At 35.7% G+C, this 18,262-nt stretch overlaps 1 protein-coding gene across 2 annotated transcripts in view; it reads left to right on the top strand.

Moving 5' to 3' along the window:
- ITFG1 (integrin alpha FG-GAP repeat containing 1) overlaps positions 1–18,262 on the top strand; it is a 292,249-nt gene that overhangs the window by 228,063 nt on the left and 45,924 nt on the right. For both annotated transcript variants that reach the window (XM_069456742.1, XM_069456741.1), the window contains exon 14: positions 371–449. In XM_069456742.1, coding sequence (XP_069312843.1) covers positions 371–449 — 79 coding nt within the window. The remainder of the gene's footprint in view (positions 1–370; positions 450–18,262) is intronic.

The following is an 18,262-nucleotide window of genomic DNA, read 5'->3' on the forward strand; positions in this document are numbered from 1 at the left end:
ATCTTCAACAGAAATGTCATTAATAAAACTGTTATAGTTCTATTCTAGGTGGAACCAAAAGCAGTAAACAAAATTTGCCTAAAATATTCATTTTTATAAGGAAGAGACAATATTAGATCTTAGAAATACCCAGTTAAAATAATGAACTATTAACATATAAATGCAACTGTCAAATCATTTAAAGCGTTAAGAATTTTCTAATTAGGTTTTCTTTTGAAGTGTTATCTATTTATGAATATGTGCTCTAAGTCACTGTCATCTGTGTAAGAATTATATCAAAGAATTGTTTACCTTATTTGTAATAGATTTGCCTGAAACTTTAAATAATTCACTTACCTTCTAAGCCTTAACTATTCCTTTTTTATTGTAGCCCTTTGGAGTAAATCAGCCTGGACCTTATATCATGTATACAACTGTAGACGCAAATGGGTATCTGAAAAATGGCTCAGGTAAGACCAGACACAATGTCCATAATGTAGGAAAGCGCTTTCAGTCAATATATTGGCAAGGTAAAATGGTGAAAAAAAATTGTGTTTTCACACCCCTAATACAGTCTTCATTTTTATCATACCTCCTCTTTTCATAGACTTACATTGGTAGGTTATAAAAGGCCCCCATGACAAAAATATTAACATTTAATTCTTCATATATCCCAATTGTGATGGAGCCAACTCATTATCTTTATTTTTCAGTTGAAATAACAACTCTTTATCCTTATGTTTCAGTTGAAGAGAGATTGGGAGAAATCACTTAAGTTATCTTGGTCAAAGAATGAATTGACAAATAGTTAATTAAACTCATCTTAGAAGTACAAATTAGAAATCCCATTAATACTACAATGTAAATTAATCCTAGTTTTTTCAAATGTGGAATAGCAGCTGGAACATATGGAGAATTTTTTAATATATGACTATGAAGAAAAAATCTGGTTATACATTTAAATAAATATTAGAGAAATGCAATCAAGACCAAAAGGAAATAAGACTGAGCAAAGGATGTCTGTTTTTGAGAGATGCCTAACTGACTGAGGTTAGATCCAAATTACAATAAATATAACTGTGATAATTTCAAGTATCTAAATAAGAAAAGGAATCTTAATATATTTAACATGCTTCTTTGAAACATCTAGACTCTTAAACATGAAGAGGTATAAGGAGAGTTGCTGTCACTCCTCTACTATTTTGGCAAAAAAAAAAACAGACGAACTCATTATATGGCTACTCTCATGTTACATAATGGCCTTCCATAAACCCAATATGCCAGAATGAGTTTACTTTTTAGCTAATTGCACACGTTTGAGAGTCTCGGTTACACTGCTGCTTCAGCACAAAAACATTCCATAAAACAAAAAATATTTTAAAAAGTCAAAGAGAAATTGACAAATATTATTGTAGTCAAATACTTTAATATACCACTGTCAGTCAAGAAAATTGAAAATAAATAAGATGTAGATGATTTGAACAAATTATTTATATTTTAATTTAGGTACATATTAAACTTTGTACAAAAAAGGCTCTAGGACCAGCTGATTTTATCTTTTATCAGTTAATTCTTTTAGACTTTCAAGACATAGATAATTTTAGTGCTAGGTAAGATGTTCCAGAATTCATACAGAATACAGGAAAACAAGATGAAGTTACTCATTTTATTTCATGAAGTTAGTTTAAGTGAGGCAAAGACAACATACACTAAACCGGTGAATTATCAGTGACAATCCAGTCTAAAAATTAACAACTTAAATTTATCTGTATTCCAAAACAACTGCTTACTTAACACCATCAAGTAGGTTAAGTATGTCAAGAATGCACTGATGGTTTAAAATATTAATAGGAAAATGTCTTAATTGTCATAGCAGCAGATCAATTTTTAAAAGACTTTTTTTTTCTATATGATTGATTGTGTACATCTTTCCATGTTTGTCCATGCACATAATGCTAATTTCTTTAGGGGCTATTTTGTATAGAGATACAATAAATACTCTAGCCAATCCTCTATGATTTATTTTTTTCATTATATATAACGGTAAACATCTGTGTGCATGTATTTTTGTGCAGTTAAATGAATAATTCTGACTTCATAGAAAAAAATCTGGAAGAATATATACCAAGTAAACATTTATCTTGAAGAACAAGATTTCAAGAGGTTTACTTCCTCCTTCGTACATTTCTATATCTATTGATTATTTTCAGTCCTTTTTAATTTAATTTTTTAAAAAGATAAATTTTATAGCAAATCAAAATCTATTTAAAATATATAGGTAGAAAAGACATTTTAATTCTGTAATTAATGATTTGTTAATAAAAAATTACTGAACCTCTACTACAAACTAGGCATTGGCACCCAGAAGGATATCTTACTGCTAATACCTATTCAATAATATTCGTTACCCATTACTATTTATTTAAGTTAATAGAAGAATATTTACTTAGCATGATTTTTTTTAAATCGACCCAAAACAATAATGGAACATTAGATTTATTCTTACTATATTAAATATTTACCTGTTCTCTGGATTGGAAAAGAAATTGGGGAGGAATTTAAAAACATAAAAGCAAAGCAGAAAATAGGTAAAGATAAATGCAGTTGAATACATGAATCAAATGAATGCATAAATATCACAAACAAAAATAAAAGGCACTAGCAAATTTGGAAAAATCTAGATGTCCAAAAATAGAGAAATAATAAATTCTGCCATTTTATTATATTCTGTAGGCTACAAAATATTTTAAAATAACTTTTGATGAAGTGAGCAGATGTTTATAATATTTGAGAGGGAGACATATCTACATGTATAATCCAAATTGTATGTGTGTGATTTTAAGTGTGTATGTGTAGGAAAAATATATAAACAAAATGACATATAAAGAAACGTTACCATGATTATCTCTTTGTGGTGGGATTTTCTTTATTTTTGCATTTTAGTTTATACTAAGCATATATTATTTTTAATGTAAGAAAAAAGCTTTTAAAAATATTTCCAATGTATGCTGTATTTTATGCATAAAAATATATTCTAAACAGGGAAGTGGCATTTAATTTAATTGCCTTAGGGAATGCTATCATGAAACCCTGCCCCAAATTTTAAAGGATAAAATTTCCTTGTTTAAATATTAACTATATTAAACTCTACTTGGTTAAACCATACCTCCCATCCCATCCTGCCCCATCACAGAGAATTTTCTACTGTCGGAAGAAGATAACTACATTTATGTATTTCAAAAACTACAGACCTAGTTTTTTGTGGAGCAACTGGGGGTCACTACTCATTAGTGGGTGATGAAATTAATTTAGTGGCTTATTGCACTTTTCATTTAATAGAAAAAAAGAGAACAATAGAAAATATTAGAGTATATCACAGATAGTAAAGATAAGTATTGTTTTATTAACAGAAAAAAAGCCAAACTCTATAAAATAATTTTAAAGAGATTTATTCTGACCCGAATTTGAGGACCATGACCTGGAGTCACGCTCAAGAAGCCTTGAGCAAGTGGACTCGCTGTGGCTGGGTTACAGTTGGTTTTATACATTTCGGGGAGACAGCGGTTACTGGTAAAGTCATAAATCAATACATGGGAGGCTTACATTGGTTTGGCTTGAAAAGGTGGGCCATCTGGAAGCTGGGGCTTACAGGTTATAGGTGGGTTTAGCGATTCTTTGCCTTGTAATGGGTTAGAAACATGAAGCTTTGTCTAAAGGCTTGGAATGTTTTAAGATAAGGAGACATATTTGTTGTGTAAATTGAGGACCTGCTGGTGTGTCTTGCATACCCTTAGGCCTGTTAATGGGTTACAAAGGATGTCCCCAAGGAGGGAGGGGGACATGATGAGTCAGGTCTGACCTCCCTCCCGGGTCAGTCGGTTTAGTTTTAGGATATCCCCTTGGCCAAATGGGGGTCCATTCAGTCAGCCGGTGGGAGGTGAGCCTTAAGATTTTATTTTAGTTCACAGTTTCATGACATTTTTAATTTAATCATGTTAGTGAGTATGTGTGTGTGTGTGTGTGTGTGTGTTCATACTGGGTGATGACATAAAATGTAGTTTTATAATGGGCTGTGGTCAAAACAGTTTGAAAACCACTGCCAGAGAAATAACAACATGCATTAATGTTATTCAGTGAAGGCCTGACCTAACTATCCTGTTGCATATAAACAGATATTATTATTAGACTACTTATCTATTAGACCAATTACTATCTAACATTATTATATTACGAGATCCAGAATTGTTTCTCTACCCCTTGAATTACTCATTTGGCCCTATTATTTAAATCAAGAGCAAAATTATTTTTCTTTTTTCTTTGAGGTTACTGTTTACCATATCTGAAAAAAACACAAGTAACCCTTACTTTCTGTGTACCTTTATTCAAAAAGCGGTTTTAAGCAATCCCATGCTGTGATGTAGGAAATAGCCAAGTGTTTTCCTCTACTACACATTGAACACAGAACACATCTCTGTGACCAGATGTGTGGGTTTTCCCCCACGTCAGCCACTCAGCACCAGCCAGGTTTTCTGTATTTTACTTCAATTCTGACGCTCTCTTTCTGGAGTCAGTGTTGTATCCCACAGGTTGAGGCTGGGTCCCACAAGACTGTCCCCCACTGCAGGTGCTAATCACAAGTCCAGGCGTCCAGTTTCTCTGACAGAGGGTCTATAAGTTGGCATTTCCCACCGCTGCCTCCTGGAGATGAACCCTTTACCTAGAAGGGCGCACAGAACTCAGGGAACCCTTAACTTGCGTTTACTGGTTTATTGTGAAGGATGTTATGAAGGATACAAAGAATAGCCGGATGAAGAGACACATGAGGTGAGGTTGTCTGGTGGAGTTCAGGGCACCCACATTCCCAGCACGAGGACGCGTTCAGTGACCCAGAAGCTCTCCAAACCCGACCCTTTCGCGGTATATGGAAGCTACAGTGTGGAGACACCATTGGTTAAATCATTGGCCACTGGTAATGGGCTCAACTTCCAACCCATCTCCCCTTCCCTGGACCCGGGGAGGGAGGCTAAAAGTCAAGACTCTCTAAGCACATGATTGGTTCTCCAGGTAACCAGCCGCATCCTGAGGCTGCCTAGGAGCCCCCAGCCACCAGTCATCTCATTAGCATACAAAAAGACACTTGTCACTTTAGCAATTCCAAGAGGTTTAGGAGCTGTGTGCCTGGAAGATTTCTTGTTTTAAATTACAAAACACACATGCCTCAAATATGGAAGCAGCTAAAATGTATGGCAGACTGAGAGCACAGCATGTCAAAGGGCAAAGAAACATCTGGATTAAAATATAATGAAATTTATGTTGATGGTAAACTGATATTTGAGGAAAATGATTTGTTATAACATATAAGCACATTTTCTGTCTATAATTTTAACATTCAGATTTCTCTGTTTTAATCAGTAATGATCAATTACATCTTTCAGTGTCAAAGCATTTGATTCATTTCTGATATACATATTTATCACATTTCAAATTATCATATGCATGATTCAGCCAAAAATCTTAGCCTAAGCAATATTTAATTAATAAGGTGTATTTTTGTGTCAAAAATCATAATGTACAACAAAGGAAAATGGAAAGAATTGTTATGCCTTCCTGGATTATCTATAACATTCTTCTCCTCCAAAAGAATTAATTCTCATAGGAGGAATCAAAAAAAATCTTACGTTAATCTCATATCAGGGAAAGAGCTAACAGGAATGGAAGCGTGGCTCAGTGAGGCGACAGGCTGTCCCTGAAATCAGCGGGGTGGGAGGGAAGGCATGGAGTAGCCCTAAGCAATAACCGATATATCCCCTTGATATAATTGAATGGCAAAATAAATGAAGGAATTACAGGAAATACAAAATTTCTAAGAAACTAAGAATTTGCGTACTTATTCTGTGTTTAACAATTAGAAATCCAGCCGGGCGCGGTGGCTCACGCCTGTAATCCTAGCACTCTGGGAGGCCGAGGCGGGCGGATCATTTGAGCTCAGGAGTTCGAGACCAGCCTGAGCAAGAACGAGACCCCATCTATACTAAAAATAGAAAGAAATTATATGGACAGCTAAAAATATATATAGAAAAAATTAGCCGGGCATGGTGGTGCATGCCTGTAGTCCCAGCTACTTGGGAGGCTGAGACAGGAGGATCGCTTGAGCTCAGGAGTTTGAGGTTGCTGTGAGCTAGGCTGACGCCATGGCACTCACTCTAGCCTGGGCAACAGAGTGAGACTCTGTCTCAAAAAAAACACAATTAGAAATCCCATCTTTGCAGATGCAAATGTGTAAAAGTCATATTCTGGAAAATCAAAAGGAAAAAAATCAGAAATTGTAATGCCAACAAAACCATTTACTTCGTGAAATTGTATTTACAAACTAGTTTCTCGTGTAGTATTTGCAGTCAGTGTAGATTCTAATGCTGAAGGAAGAACTGTCCCCTAACAGCTTAGGGGACAGGAAGCGACAAGAGTATAACTTGTCCTTTCTTCAGTCCTCGCTAGCAAATGTTTTGTTATCTACAAGTTCTAAATAATTCAACAAGTCCTGCCTACTGTGTAACTCTGTTTGGTATAAAAGAATTTGGTTTAAACCTCATCTATTACTCAGTAATAACATTGGTATGTTCCTTCTCACTTAGTCTTATTTTAGAATTTAACTATTTTTATTACCTGTGATTTTCTCCAACATCAATTTTGTACAACACAAACCACAGAAAGGTACTATGTGCTACAATAAAGGTTGGAATTCACAAATATAAATATATTATGTATACAGTGCCTATAACATAGAAAGCACTCAGTATACACTGAGCAAATACTAAAATGAATAAATTCTCAATATGATTCTCTCATGTCTGCCTAAATATAATATTGCCAATAAAAGGACTTATTTCCTATAAACTCAGTCCAAAATTGAAGTACAATAGTGTTTGAAAAATAAAACTGGATTCTGTATTGCTTTACTTAATTTTTCTCCATTCCCTATCTTAAAAATACAGTATCAGAAACAGTCAAATAAGTGAATTTAAAGAAGAGATGCACTGACTTAATTATAAACTAGATTTTTTAGCAGCTTACTCATAGGTGCAGTATCTGCTTTTTAAGACTAGCTCTACCCTAAAACAAATTCCAATTTTTTTTCCTCAAGAGGAGGATGTGCTTTTTCCATAATTAATCTGGACACTGCGGACCAGGAAAACAACAGACGTAGAGGCCACAAAAAACAAATATATTGTACAAAGTCACATATAGAGATTCCACCTACTCTGCATGACGCCCACAGCTCTCCACACTCTCTTCCTACAAATACCTAAATCGTGGATCAGTGTTTTCTCATCCTTCCATGATCTCCGACATGGCTCACGGTCCAATTTGCCAGTTTGTCCTTACTAATACCAAAGATCAGCTGCCTGAATGTTAAGATGTCTTAGAAATCTAGTTGTAGAAGTTAATCTTTCTAAAGCACCTCTCTGTTTGTATCCCTAAGTGGCTTTCTACTACCTGAGAAAAAGGACTTCCATAACTGAACCTTAAATTACTTACTAGCCTGATCGCTTCCTTCTTTGCCCCCTGCGCCCCTCCAGCTCGGTTTCTAGCGCACCTCACTCCACCTCCACCCTCGATGCCCTTGCTCACCTTTCAGTCTCTACTTCCGCATCCCCAGTCTCAGCACGTTCAAACCTGAGGACACTAGCCCTGTCCCGTCAGTCTCTCACCAGCCTCACTTTCCACACTGGGGAACTTTCCTCCCAACGTCAATAGAACTTTACCTCGTACCTCTCTCATAAGACAACTACCATGAGGCAGGGACCTTGTGCCAATGTTACATTTCTACCTTTTCTCTCGTGAGACTTGAGACTCCCTAAGGACTCGTTCTCTATCTAACTGTGTCTTTATGTGCCTTCCCCATCCAGGACACCTAAGTATCTGTTGAATGAGTGATTGCGTGAGATCGATACAAAGGCTTCCATTTAAAAAAAAAAAAAAATTTAAGACAGGAAACTTGAACAGAAAGCTTAACTAAAATAGATTATAGTTATAGTTCATTTCTGATTATAAGCAGATTTTTAAAATCTAATATAAAGTATTAGAAATAATTCATACAAACTGAATGTAAATTAATAGATCCATGAGTGTTTATTGTAATTATAAAGCCCCTACTTGTGTGGACACTACTCAGCCCCTCCTACATGTTACCCACATGTTATCTCACGGTGAGCACGGTGGTGCTTGTCAATGCCATTCTACAAAGGAGGAAACCGCGGCTCTGAAAGCTCAAGTAATTTATCTGTGTTGCTCAGCTCTTAACTAGTAGACCTAGACTTAAACTCAGGACTATCTAACTACAAAATCTGCACATTCTTAAAACTACACCAGTCTTTTTAAATGTCATTTTGTAAAAGCCTTAGGGTGTGTTAAAAAGAGAAAATTATCTCCAACAATCTTTGGTTCATTTCTTTTTAAACCATGTAAACGGTGTAAAGTGATGACTACAATGTAACAAACACAAACTTGTGTTATGCTTTTGTTTCTTTTTTATTCCCTCACGTTTTATTACTTCTGTTCTTCATAATCTTTTTCCTTTAAAATGATTTCAGAAACAGCACTTATTTAATGGTATGTTCCTTGACTTTCCGGGGGGTTGTAATCTTACTGTATTTAGTAGTTGAGTGATAGTAATAGAGAGTTTAATCCACTAACCCAGTAATTGTAAAACATTGCTTGATGTCTGTTGCTGAGAAATATGATCATTATCTTTCATGACCTTGGACTTGGGAGCTACTTCTAACTATCAATTATAGGTAACATTGATTAGTAATTACTCTGTACCAGACACTGTGCCAAACACTTGGCGTGATATTCTCATTTAATAGTATTGGGTGTGAAATTTCCTGACAACTGCTTATATTGCATAAAGCTGTAAAAATTAAAATACAGAGAATTTAAAAACACTATACAATAGTATGATATTATGTATATCAATGGATAAGAAAAAGAAAATTTTCTGGTATAGTAAGTGCAAGTTATAATCCTGGTATTCTTGCAGTTCTTTCTTGATGTAATGAAAATATGTTTCCATTTCCCTAATATGTTCTGAAGAAAATAGATTCACCTGAAAAGACCTTTCTAATATTTCCAACATTCTTCTTTTTTCCTGTATAAATTTTCTTAGTGGGAACTAACGTTCTTATTTAAGACCAAAAAAGTTACATTTTCAACCAGTAGACTACAATTAAATTTAGTCCTTTTAATCAAAGAAATTGACCACATTTACAGGTAAAATACAGGCATACCTTGTTTTATTGCACTTCACTTTATTACGCTTTGCAGAGACTACACTTGTCACAAACTGGAGGTGTGTGGCCACGCTGCAGCAAGGAAGTCTGTCAGCGCCACTTTTTCAACAGCATGTCTTCATGTCCCTGTCACATTTTGGTGATTTCCCCAGTATTGTAGATGTGTTTATTATACCTGTTATGGTGACCCACGATCAGTGATGTCTGATGTCACTGTTATGATTGCTCAGGTGTACCACGGAACCGTCCCCATACAATATGACGAACTCAACAACTGTTGCCTGTGTCCTGACTGCTCTGCTCACTGGCTATTCCCCCTCTCTCCCTGTCCTCAAGCCTCCCCATTCCCTGAGACACAACAATATTGAAATTAGGCCAATTAATAACAATATAATGGCTTCTAAGTGTCCAAGTGAAAGGGAGAGTTACACATCCCTCAAAAGCCATAAATGATTAAACATAGTGAGGAAGGCATGTCAAAAGCCAAAATATACAGAAAGCTGGGCCTCCTGTGCCAAAGAGCCAAGTTGTGAGTAAACAGGAACAGTCCTTGAAGGAAATTAAAAGTGCAACTCCAGGCTGGGCGTGGTGGCTCACACCTGTAACTCTTGCACTCTGGGAGGCTGAGGTGGGAGGATCACTTGAAGTCAGGAGCAAGAGCAAGATACCAACTCTACAAAAAATAGAAAAATTAGCTGGGCATGGGTGTGTGCAACTGTAGTCCCAGCTACTCTGGAGGCTGAGATAGGAGGATCACTTGAGCGCAGATGCTGATGTAGAACCTACAGGAAGTTATGCAGAAGATAAGCTAAGATAATTGATGAAGGTGACTACCCTAAACAATAGATTTTCAATATAGACAAAATCTCCTTCTTTTGGAAAAAGATGCCCTCTAGGACTTTAATAGCTATAAAGAAGTCAATGCCTGCCTTCAAAGCTTCCAAGGACAGGCTGATGCTCTTGTTAGGTGCTAATGAAGCTGATGACTTTAAGTTGAAGCCAATGCTCATTTACCATTCCAAAAATCCTAGGGCTATTAAAATTTATGCTAAATCTCTGTCCTCTAGAAACAGAATAACAAAGCCTGGATGACAGCACATCTGTTTACAAGATTGTTTACTGAACAATTTATGACCACTGTTGAGACCTATTGCCCAGGAAAAAAGATAACTGTCCTAATATTACTGCTCATTAACAATTCAGCTAGTCACCCAAGAGCTCTGATGGAGATGTATAAGGAGATTATTGCGATTTTCATGTCTATTAACACAAATATCCATTCTGTAGCACACAGATAAGGAGTAATTTTGACTTATTAACTATTATTATTTAAGAAATACATTTTGTATATAGCTGCTGTAGATAATGATTCCTCTGATGGATCTGGGGAAAGTCAACTGAAAACCTTCTGGAAAGGATTCACCATTCTAGATGCCACTAAAACCATTTATAATTGATTCATAAGAGGGGGTCAAAATATCAAGATTTACAAGAGTTTGGAAGAAGTTTATTCTAGCCTTAATGGATGACATTGAGGGGTTCAAGACTTCAGTGGAGGAAGTAACTACAGATGCGGTGGAAATAGCAAGAGAATTAGAATTAGAAGTGGAACCTAAAGATGTGACTGGGATGTTGCAATCTCATGATAAAACTTGAATGGATGAGTAGTTTTTTCTTACGGAGGAGCAAAGTAAATGGTTTCTTGTGATGGAATCTACTCCTGGTGAAGAACCTGTGAACATTGTTGAAATGACAGCAAAGGATTTAGAATATTACATAAACTTAGTTGACAAAGCAGTGGCAGGGTTTGAGAGGATTGGCTCCAATTTTGAAAGAAGTAATTCTGTGGGTAAAATATTACCAAACAGCATTACACCATGCTATACTAATGACTAGAAAGTGGAAGTAGCTGTATTCATTTCAGTTAGAGCGTTCTTCAAAGCAAGAAAAGCTATCAGAGGTAAAGAAGGGCATTACAAAAAAATAAAGGTATCAGTACTTTAAGAAAACATAATCCTTACTATGTGTGCACCTAACAACGGATGATGAACTCATCATATATGAAGCAAAAAGTGATAGAACTGCAAGAAGAAATAGATGAGTCCACTAATATGGTTAGAGACTTTCAACACCACTCTATCAGAAATGGACAGATCTACCGTGTAGAAAATCATTAAGGACATAGGTGAAGTCAACAAAACCATCAGTCAACTCAATACAATTGACAACTGTAGACTACTTAATCCAACAACAACAGCATACACAATCATCTCAAACTCTCATGAAACATTCACCAAGACAGACCATCTTGGCCATAAAACATGTTAACAAATTTAAAAGAATAGAAATCATAAAATGTCTCCTCTTAGAACACAATGGAATTAAACTAAAAATCAATAATAGGAAGATAACTGGGAAATTCCAAAATACATAGAGATTAAACAACATACTCCCAAATAACACATGGGTCAAAGAAAGAATTTCAAGACAAATTTAAAAATATTTTGAACTAAATGTAAATGAAAAGACAACTTACCAAAATTGGGATATAGTGAAAATAGTGTTTAGTGAAAAAATTTATAGAATTTTATGCATATATTAGAATAGAAGAAAGATCTAAAATCAGTCATATATGCTTCCAGCTTGGGAAACTAGAAAAAAAAAGAACAAATGTAATGCAAAGTAATTAGAGCAGAAATTAATGATACTGAAAACAAGAAATAGTCAGTAGAGAAAATCAATGAAACCAAGGTCTGGTTTTTTGAAAAGATTAATAAAACTGATATAACTCTAGCCAGACTTCCTATGGAAAAAAGGGAGAAGACACAAATTACTAACATCAGAAATGAAAGGGTATATCACTACAGATCACATGAATGTTAAATGGATAATAAAGGAATATTATGAAAACTTATGTGCCCCCAAGTTTGATAACCTAGATGAAATGGACCAATTCCTTGAAAGACAAGATATGCCAAAACTCACACAAGAAGAGAAAGACATTCTTAATCGGCTTTTATCTATTAATGAAATTGAATCAATAAGGCTAGCAGGCTGCGTGCAGTGGCTCATGCTTATAATCCCCGCACTTTGAGAGGCCAAGGCAGGAGGATCATTTTAGGCCAGTAGTTCAAGACCAGCCCAGGGGACATAGCAAGACCTTGTCTCTACCAAAAATTTAAAAATTAGGCAGGGTTGGTGGCACACACCTGTAGTCCCAGATACTCAGGAGGCTGAGGCAGGAGGATGGCTTGAGCCCAGGAGTTCAAGGCTGAAGTGAGCTGTGATCATACCACTGTACTCCAACCCAGGTGACAGAGCAAGACCCCATCTCTAAAAAAAAAAAAAACCTCAACAATAACAAAAACAACTCAATTGAAAAATAGGCTAAGACCTTAAGAGACACCTCACCAAAGAAGATATACAAATGTCAAATAAGCATATGAAAACATGATTCGCGTCATATGTCATCAGGGAAATGCAAATCACAATGGCAATGCGATATCGCTGCACACCTATTAGAATGGCCAAAATCCAGAACACAGACAACACCCAGTGCTGGCAAGGATGTAGAGAAACAAGGACTCTCGGCCGGGCGCGGTGGCTCACGCCTGTAATCCTAGCACTCTGGGAGGCCGAGGCGGGTGGATCGCTCAAGGTCAGGAGTTCGAGACCAGCCTGATCAAGAGCGAGACCCCGTCTCTACTAAAAATAGAAAGAAATTATCTGGCCAACTAAAATATATATAGAAAAAATTAGCCGGGCATGGTGGCGCATGCCTGTAGTCCCAGCTACTCGGGAGGCTGAGGCAGGAGGATGGCTTAAGCCCAGGAGTTTGAGGTTGCTGTGAGCTAGGCTGACGCCACGGCACTCACTCTAGCCCGGGCAACAAAGCAAGACTCTGTCTCAAAAAAAAAAAAAAAAAAAGAGAAACAAGGACTCTCACTCATTGCTGATAGGAATGCAAAATCAAATTCTGGACTAAAATTCTACTTCCCGTTTGAAAGACAGTTTAGCAATTTCTTATAAAAGTAAACATACTCTTCCCATAAGATACAGCAGTCATGACTGTTGATATTTGCCCAAAGTAGTTGAAAACTTATGTCCACAAAAAAACCTGCACATACATGTTTATAGTAGTTTTATTCATAATTGCAAAAACTTGCAACCAACCAAAATATCCTTCGGTAGGTGAACGGATAAATAAACTGAGGTACATCCAGACAATGGAATATTATTCAGTGCTAAAAAGAATTAAGCTATCAAGCCATGAAAAGACATAGAGGAAACTTAAATGCATATTACCATGTAAAATGAGCCAATCTAAAAGGACTACATACTGTATGATTTCAATTATATAATATTCTGAAAAAGGCAAAATTATGGAGACGGCAGAAGACCAGTGATTGCCAAGGGTTGGGGTGAGACAGAGATGAATAAGTAAACACAGATTTTTAGGGCAGTAAACATTCTTTATGTGACACTGCAATGGTGGATATATATCATTATATATTTGTCCTAAATCATATAATGTACAATGCCAGGAGTGAGCCCTAATATAAACAGTGGACTACAGGTGATAATAATGTGTCAGTGTAGGTTCATAGATTGTAAGAAACTTGCCAGTCTGGTGGGGCATGTTGATAATGGGGAAAGGCTATGAATGTATAAATGTGAGAGTATACAAGAAATCTCTGTACCTTCTTCTTGTCAACTTTGTCAAAGATCAGTTGGCTGTAAGTATGTGAGCTTATTTCTGGGTTTTCTATTCTGTTCCATTAGTCTGTGTAGACCATTATACCATTTTATACCAATATCATGTTGTTTTGCTTATTACAGCCTTATAGTATAATTTGAGGTCAGGCAATATGATGCCTCCAGCTTTGTTTTTTGTTGTCGTTGTTTTTGTTTTTTAGTCAAGATTGCTTTGGCTATTTGGGCTCTTTTTTTGGTTCCACATGAACATTAGAATTGATCTAATTCTGTAAAAAATGATGATGGTATTTTAAAAGAGATTACATTGAACCTGTAGATTGCTTTGGGCAGTATGGTCATTATAACAATATTAATTCTTCCAATCCCTGAGCATCAGTTGTTTTTCCATTTGTATCATCTACAATTTCTTTCATCAGTGTTTTGTAATTTTCCTTGTAGAGATCTTTCACCTCCTTGGTTAAATATATTCCCAGGTAATCTTTTTTTGTAGCTATTATAAATGAGATTGCCTTCTTGATTGGGTTATCAGCTAGATCATTATTGACGTATGGAAACACTACTGCTTTCTATACATTGATTTTATATCCTGAAACCTTGCTGAATTCATTTCTAAAACCTAAGAGTTTTCTGGTGGAGACTTTAGGGCTTTCTAGATATACGAACATATAATCATTAATCTCTTTTCCAAATTGGATTTGGCCTTTTATGTCTTTCTCTTTCCAATTACTCTGGTGAGGACTTCTAGTACTATCTTGACTAAGAGTGGTGAAGTGTGCATCCTTGTCTTATTCCAGTTCTTAAGGGGAATGCTTTCAACTTTTCCCCTTTATGCATGATAGTGGCTGTGGGTTTGTCATATATGGCCTTTATTATTTTGAAGTATGTTCCTTCTATGCCTGGTTTGTAGAGGTCTTTTATCATGAACAGATGCTGAATTTTATCAAATGCTGTTTCTGCATATATTGATGTGATCATATATTAATTCTTTAGGTGATATATCTCATTTATTGATTTGCATATGTTGAACCATCCTTGAATCCCTATTATAAAACCCACCTGATCATGGTGTATTTTTCTGTTGATATGCTGTTAGATTCAGTTTGCTAGTATTTGGTCGAGGGCTTTTGCATCTATGTTCATCAGGGATATTGGTCTATAGTTTTCCTTTTTTGTGATGTCCCTGTCTGGTTTGGTATCAGGATGATACTGGCCTCATAGAATGCATTAGGAAGAATTCCCTCCTTGAATTTTTGGAACAGTTTCAGGAGGATTGGCATTAGTTTTTTTATGTTTGATAGATCCTGGACCTTTTTTTTTTTTTATTGGGAGATTTTTTCATTAGTGAATCAATCTTGCTACTCACAGTTAGTCCGTTCAGGAGTTCTGTTTCTTCCTGGTTCAGTCTTGGGAGGTTGTATGTTTCCAGGAATTTATCTATTTCCTTTAGGTTTTCTAGGTTATGAGTGTACAGTTGTTTATGATAGTCTCTGACATTCTTTTGTATTTCTATGTTATCAATTGTAATGTCTCCTTTTTCATTTCTGATTTTATTTGGGTCTTATTTCTTCTTTTCTTGGTTAGTCTAGCTAGCAGTTTTTATCAATTTTATTTTTCTTTTTGAAGAACCAACTTTTCATTGATCCTTTGTTTTTTTTCTTTTTGGGTTTTTGGGGGTTTAAAGGGGGGTTTGGTCTCCATTTCATTTAATTCTGCTCTAATATTTGTTATTTCTTTTCTTCTAGTAACTTTTGGTTTGGTTTGTTGTTTTTGTACTTCCTTGAGGTATGATGTTAGGTTGTTAATTTGTGATCTTTCTACTTTTTTGATGTCGGCATTTAATGGCATAAACTTCCTTCTTAGCACTACTTTATCTGTATCCCACAAGCTTTGGTACATTGTGTTTTTATCTATTTTAATCTGTCTTAATTTATTCATTGATCCAGTGATCATTCAGGAGCATGTTGTTTAATTTCCATATATTTGTATAGTTTCTGAAGTTCTTCTTCATATTGATTACTAACTTTACTCCACTGTGGTCTAAGAAGACACTCGATATGATTTCATTTTTTTTTAATTTGTTAATACCTCTTTTCTGACCTAACATGTGATCTGTCTTAGAGAATGTTCCATGTGCTGATGAAAAGAATGTATATTCTGCAGTTGTGGGGTAGAATGTTCTGTAAATGTCTGTTAAGTCCATCTGGTGTAAAGTCCTATTTAAGTCTAATGTTTCTTTGTTGATATCTGTCTCCACAATCTATCCAGTGCTATAATTGGGAGTGTTGAAGTTCCCCACTATTATCGTATTGTAGTCTATTTCTTTAGGTCTAGTAATATTTGTCTTGTGAATCTTGGTGCTGTTTGATGTTAAGTGTATATATATGTTGATGATTTTTACATCCTCTTGTTGAATTGATCCCCTTATCACTATATAATGACCTTTTTTGTCTTTTTTACTGTTGTTGATGTGAAGTCTGTTTTACCTGATATAAGTACTTCTTCTTGCTTTTGGTTTCCATTTGCATAGAATATCTTTTTCCACTCCTTACTTTCACTCTATTTGTGTCTTTACAGGTAAGGTGAGTTTCTTGTAAGCAGCATATAGTTGGATCATGTTTTCTTAATCCATTCTGCCAATCTGTATCTTTTAAGTAGACCATGTAATCCATTTACATTCAAGGTTAATGTTGATATGCGAGGCTTTGTTCCTGTCATATTGTTTATTGACTTCTAGTTATTTTGTAAATTGTTCCTTTCTTTTTCTCTGTCTTTAGGTCTTTCTAGTTTGATGAAATTCTGTCATGTTGCCATTTGATTCCTCTCTCTTCCTTTTTTGTATGATTGTTTTATAAGATCTGTGAATTTTATGTTTTCTTTTGTTTTCGTGATAGTGAATATTGACCTTTCATTTCTATGTTTAAGGCCCCATGAACATTTCCTGTAGGGCCACTCTAGTGGTGAATTCTCTCAGTGTTTTCTTGCCTGGGAAAGACTTTATTTCTGCTTCATTTATGAAGGGTATAAAATTCTTGACTGACAGGTTTTTTTCTGTCAATGCTTTGAAAATGCCATCAAATTCTCTTTATGACCTGTAAGGTTTTTGCCAAGAAGTCTCCTGTTGGTCTGATGGCGTTTCCTTTATATGTGACTAGAATCTTTTCTCTTGCTAGTTTTAACTATTTTCTTTCGCCTTGACATTAGACATTCTGATATGCCAGGAAGTCATTTTTGGATCATGTTTGCCTAGGGACTACTGGGCATCCTGTATATGAATGTGTAACTCTATTGCTAGACTAGGGAAGTTTTCATCAATTATTTTCTTGACTATATTTTCTAAACTTTTTGATCTTTCTTCCCCCTCAGGAATACTGATAATGCCTAAGTTCATTAGCCTTATGTAGTCCCAGACATCTCAAAGGCTCTGTTCATTCTTTTTTATTCTTTCTTCCTTATTTTTGTCTGACTGGATTATTTCAAAACAGCTGTCTTCAAGTTCTAAGATTCTTTCTGCTGCTTGGTCTAGTCTATTATATTGAAGCTTCTAAATGTATTGTGTATTTCCCAATGAATTTTTCAGCTCCAGAATTTGGTTTTTTTTTTAAATACCTATCCCCTTGATAAAGTTCTGATTGATATCCTCAACTGGTTTTCTAATTTCTTTGTACTGATCTTCAGATTTCTTTTGCTTCTCAAGGGCCTTCTTTAAAGTCAATATTTTGAATTCTTTTTTTTTTTTTTTTTTTTTTTTTTTTTTTTGATACAGAGTCTCTCTTTGTTGCCCGGGCTAGAGTGAGTGCCGTGGCGTCAGTCTAGCTCACAGCAACCTCAAACTCCTGGGCTTAAGGGATCCTACTGCCTCAGCCTCCCAGGTAGCTGGGACTACAGGCATGCGCCACCATGCCCGGCTAATTTTTTTTCTATATATATTTTAGTTGGCCAGATAATTTCTTTCTATTTTTAGTAGAGACGGGGTCTCGCTCTTGCTCAGGCTGGTCTCGAACTCCTGACCTCGAGCGATCCACCCGCCTTGTCCTCCCAGAGTGCTAGGATTACAGGAGTGAGCCACCGCGCCCGGCAAATATTTTGAATTCTTTATCTAGCCTTTAGAGGAATTCTTTTTGATTGGGATCCTTTGCTATACAATGTTATAGTCCTTCAGTGGTCTCATATTTTCCTTTCTTTTTCACGTTCACTGTGTTGTTCTGTTGATACATGTGCATCTGGTATAGCAGTTACTTGTTCCAATTGTTTGAAATTGCTTTTATAGCAGAGAAGTT

The sequence above is a fragment of the Eulemur rufifrons genome, chromosome 23, assembly GCF_041146395.1.
Source record: "Eulemur rufifrons isolate Redbay chromosome 23, OSU_ERuf_1, whole genome shotgun sequence".
NCBI lineage: Eukaryota > Metazoa > Chordata > Mammalia > Primates > Lemuridae > Eulemur > Eulemur rufifrons.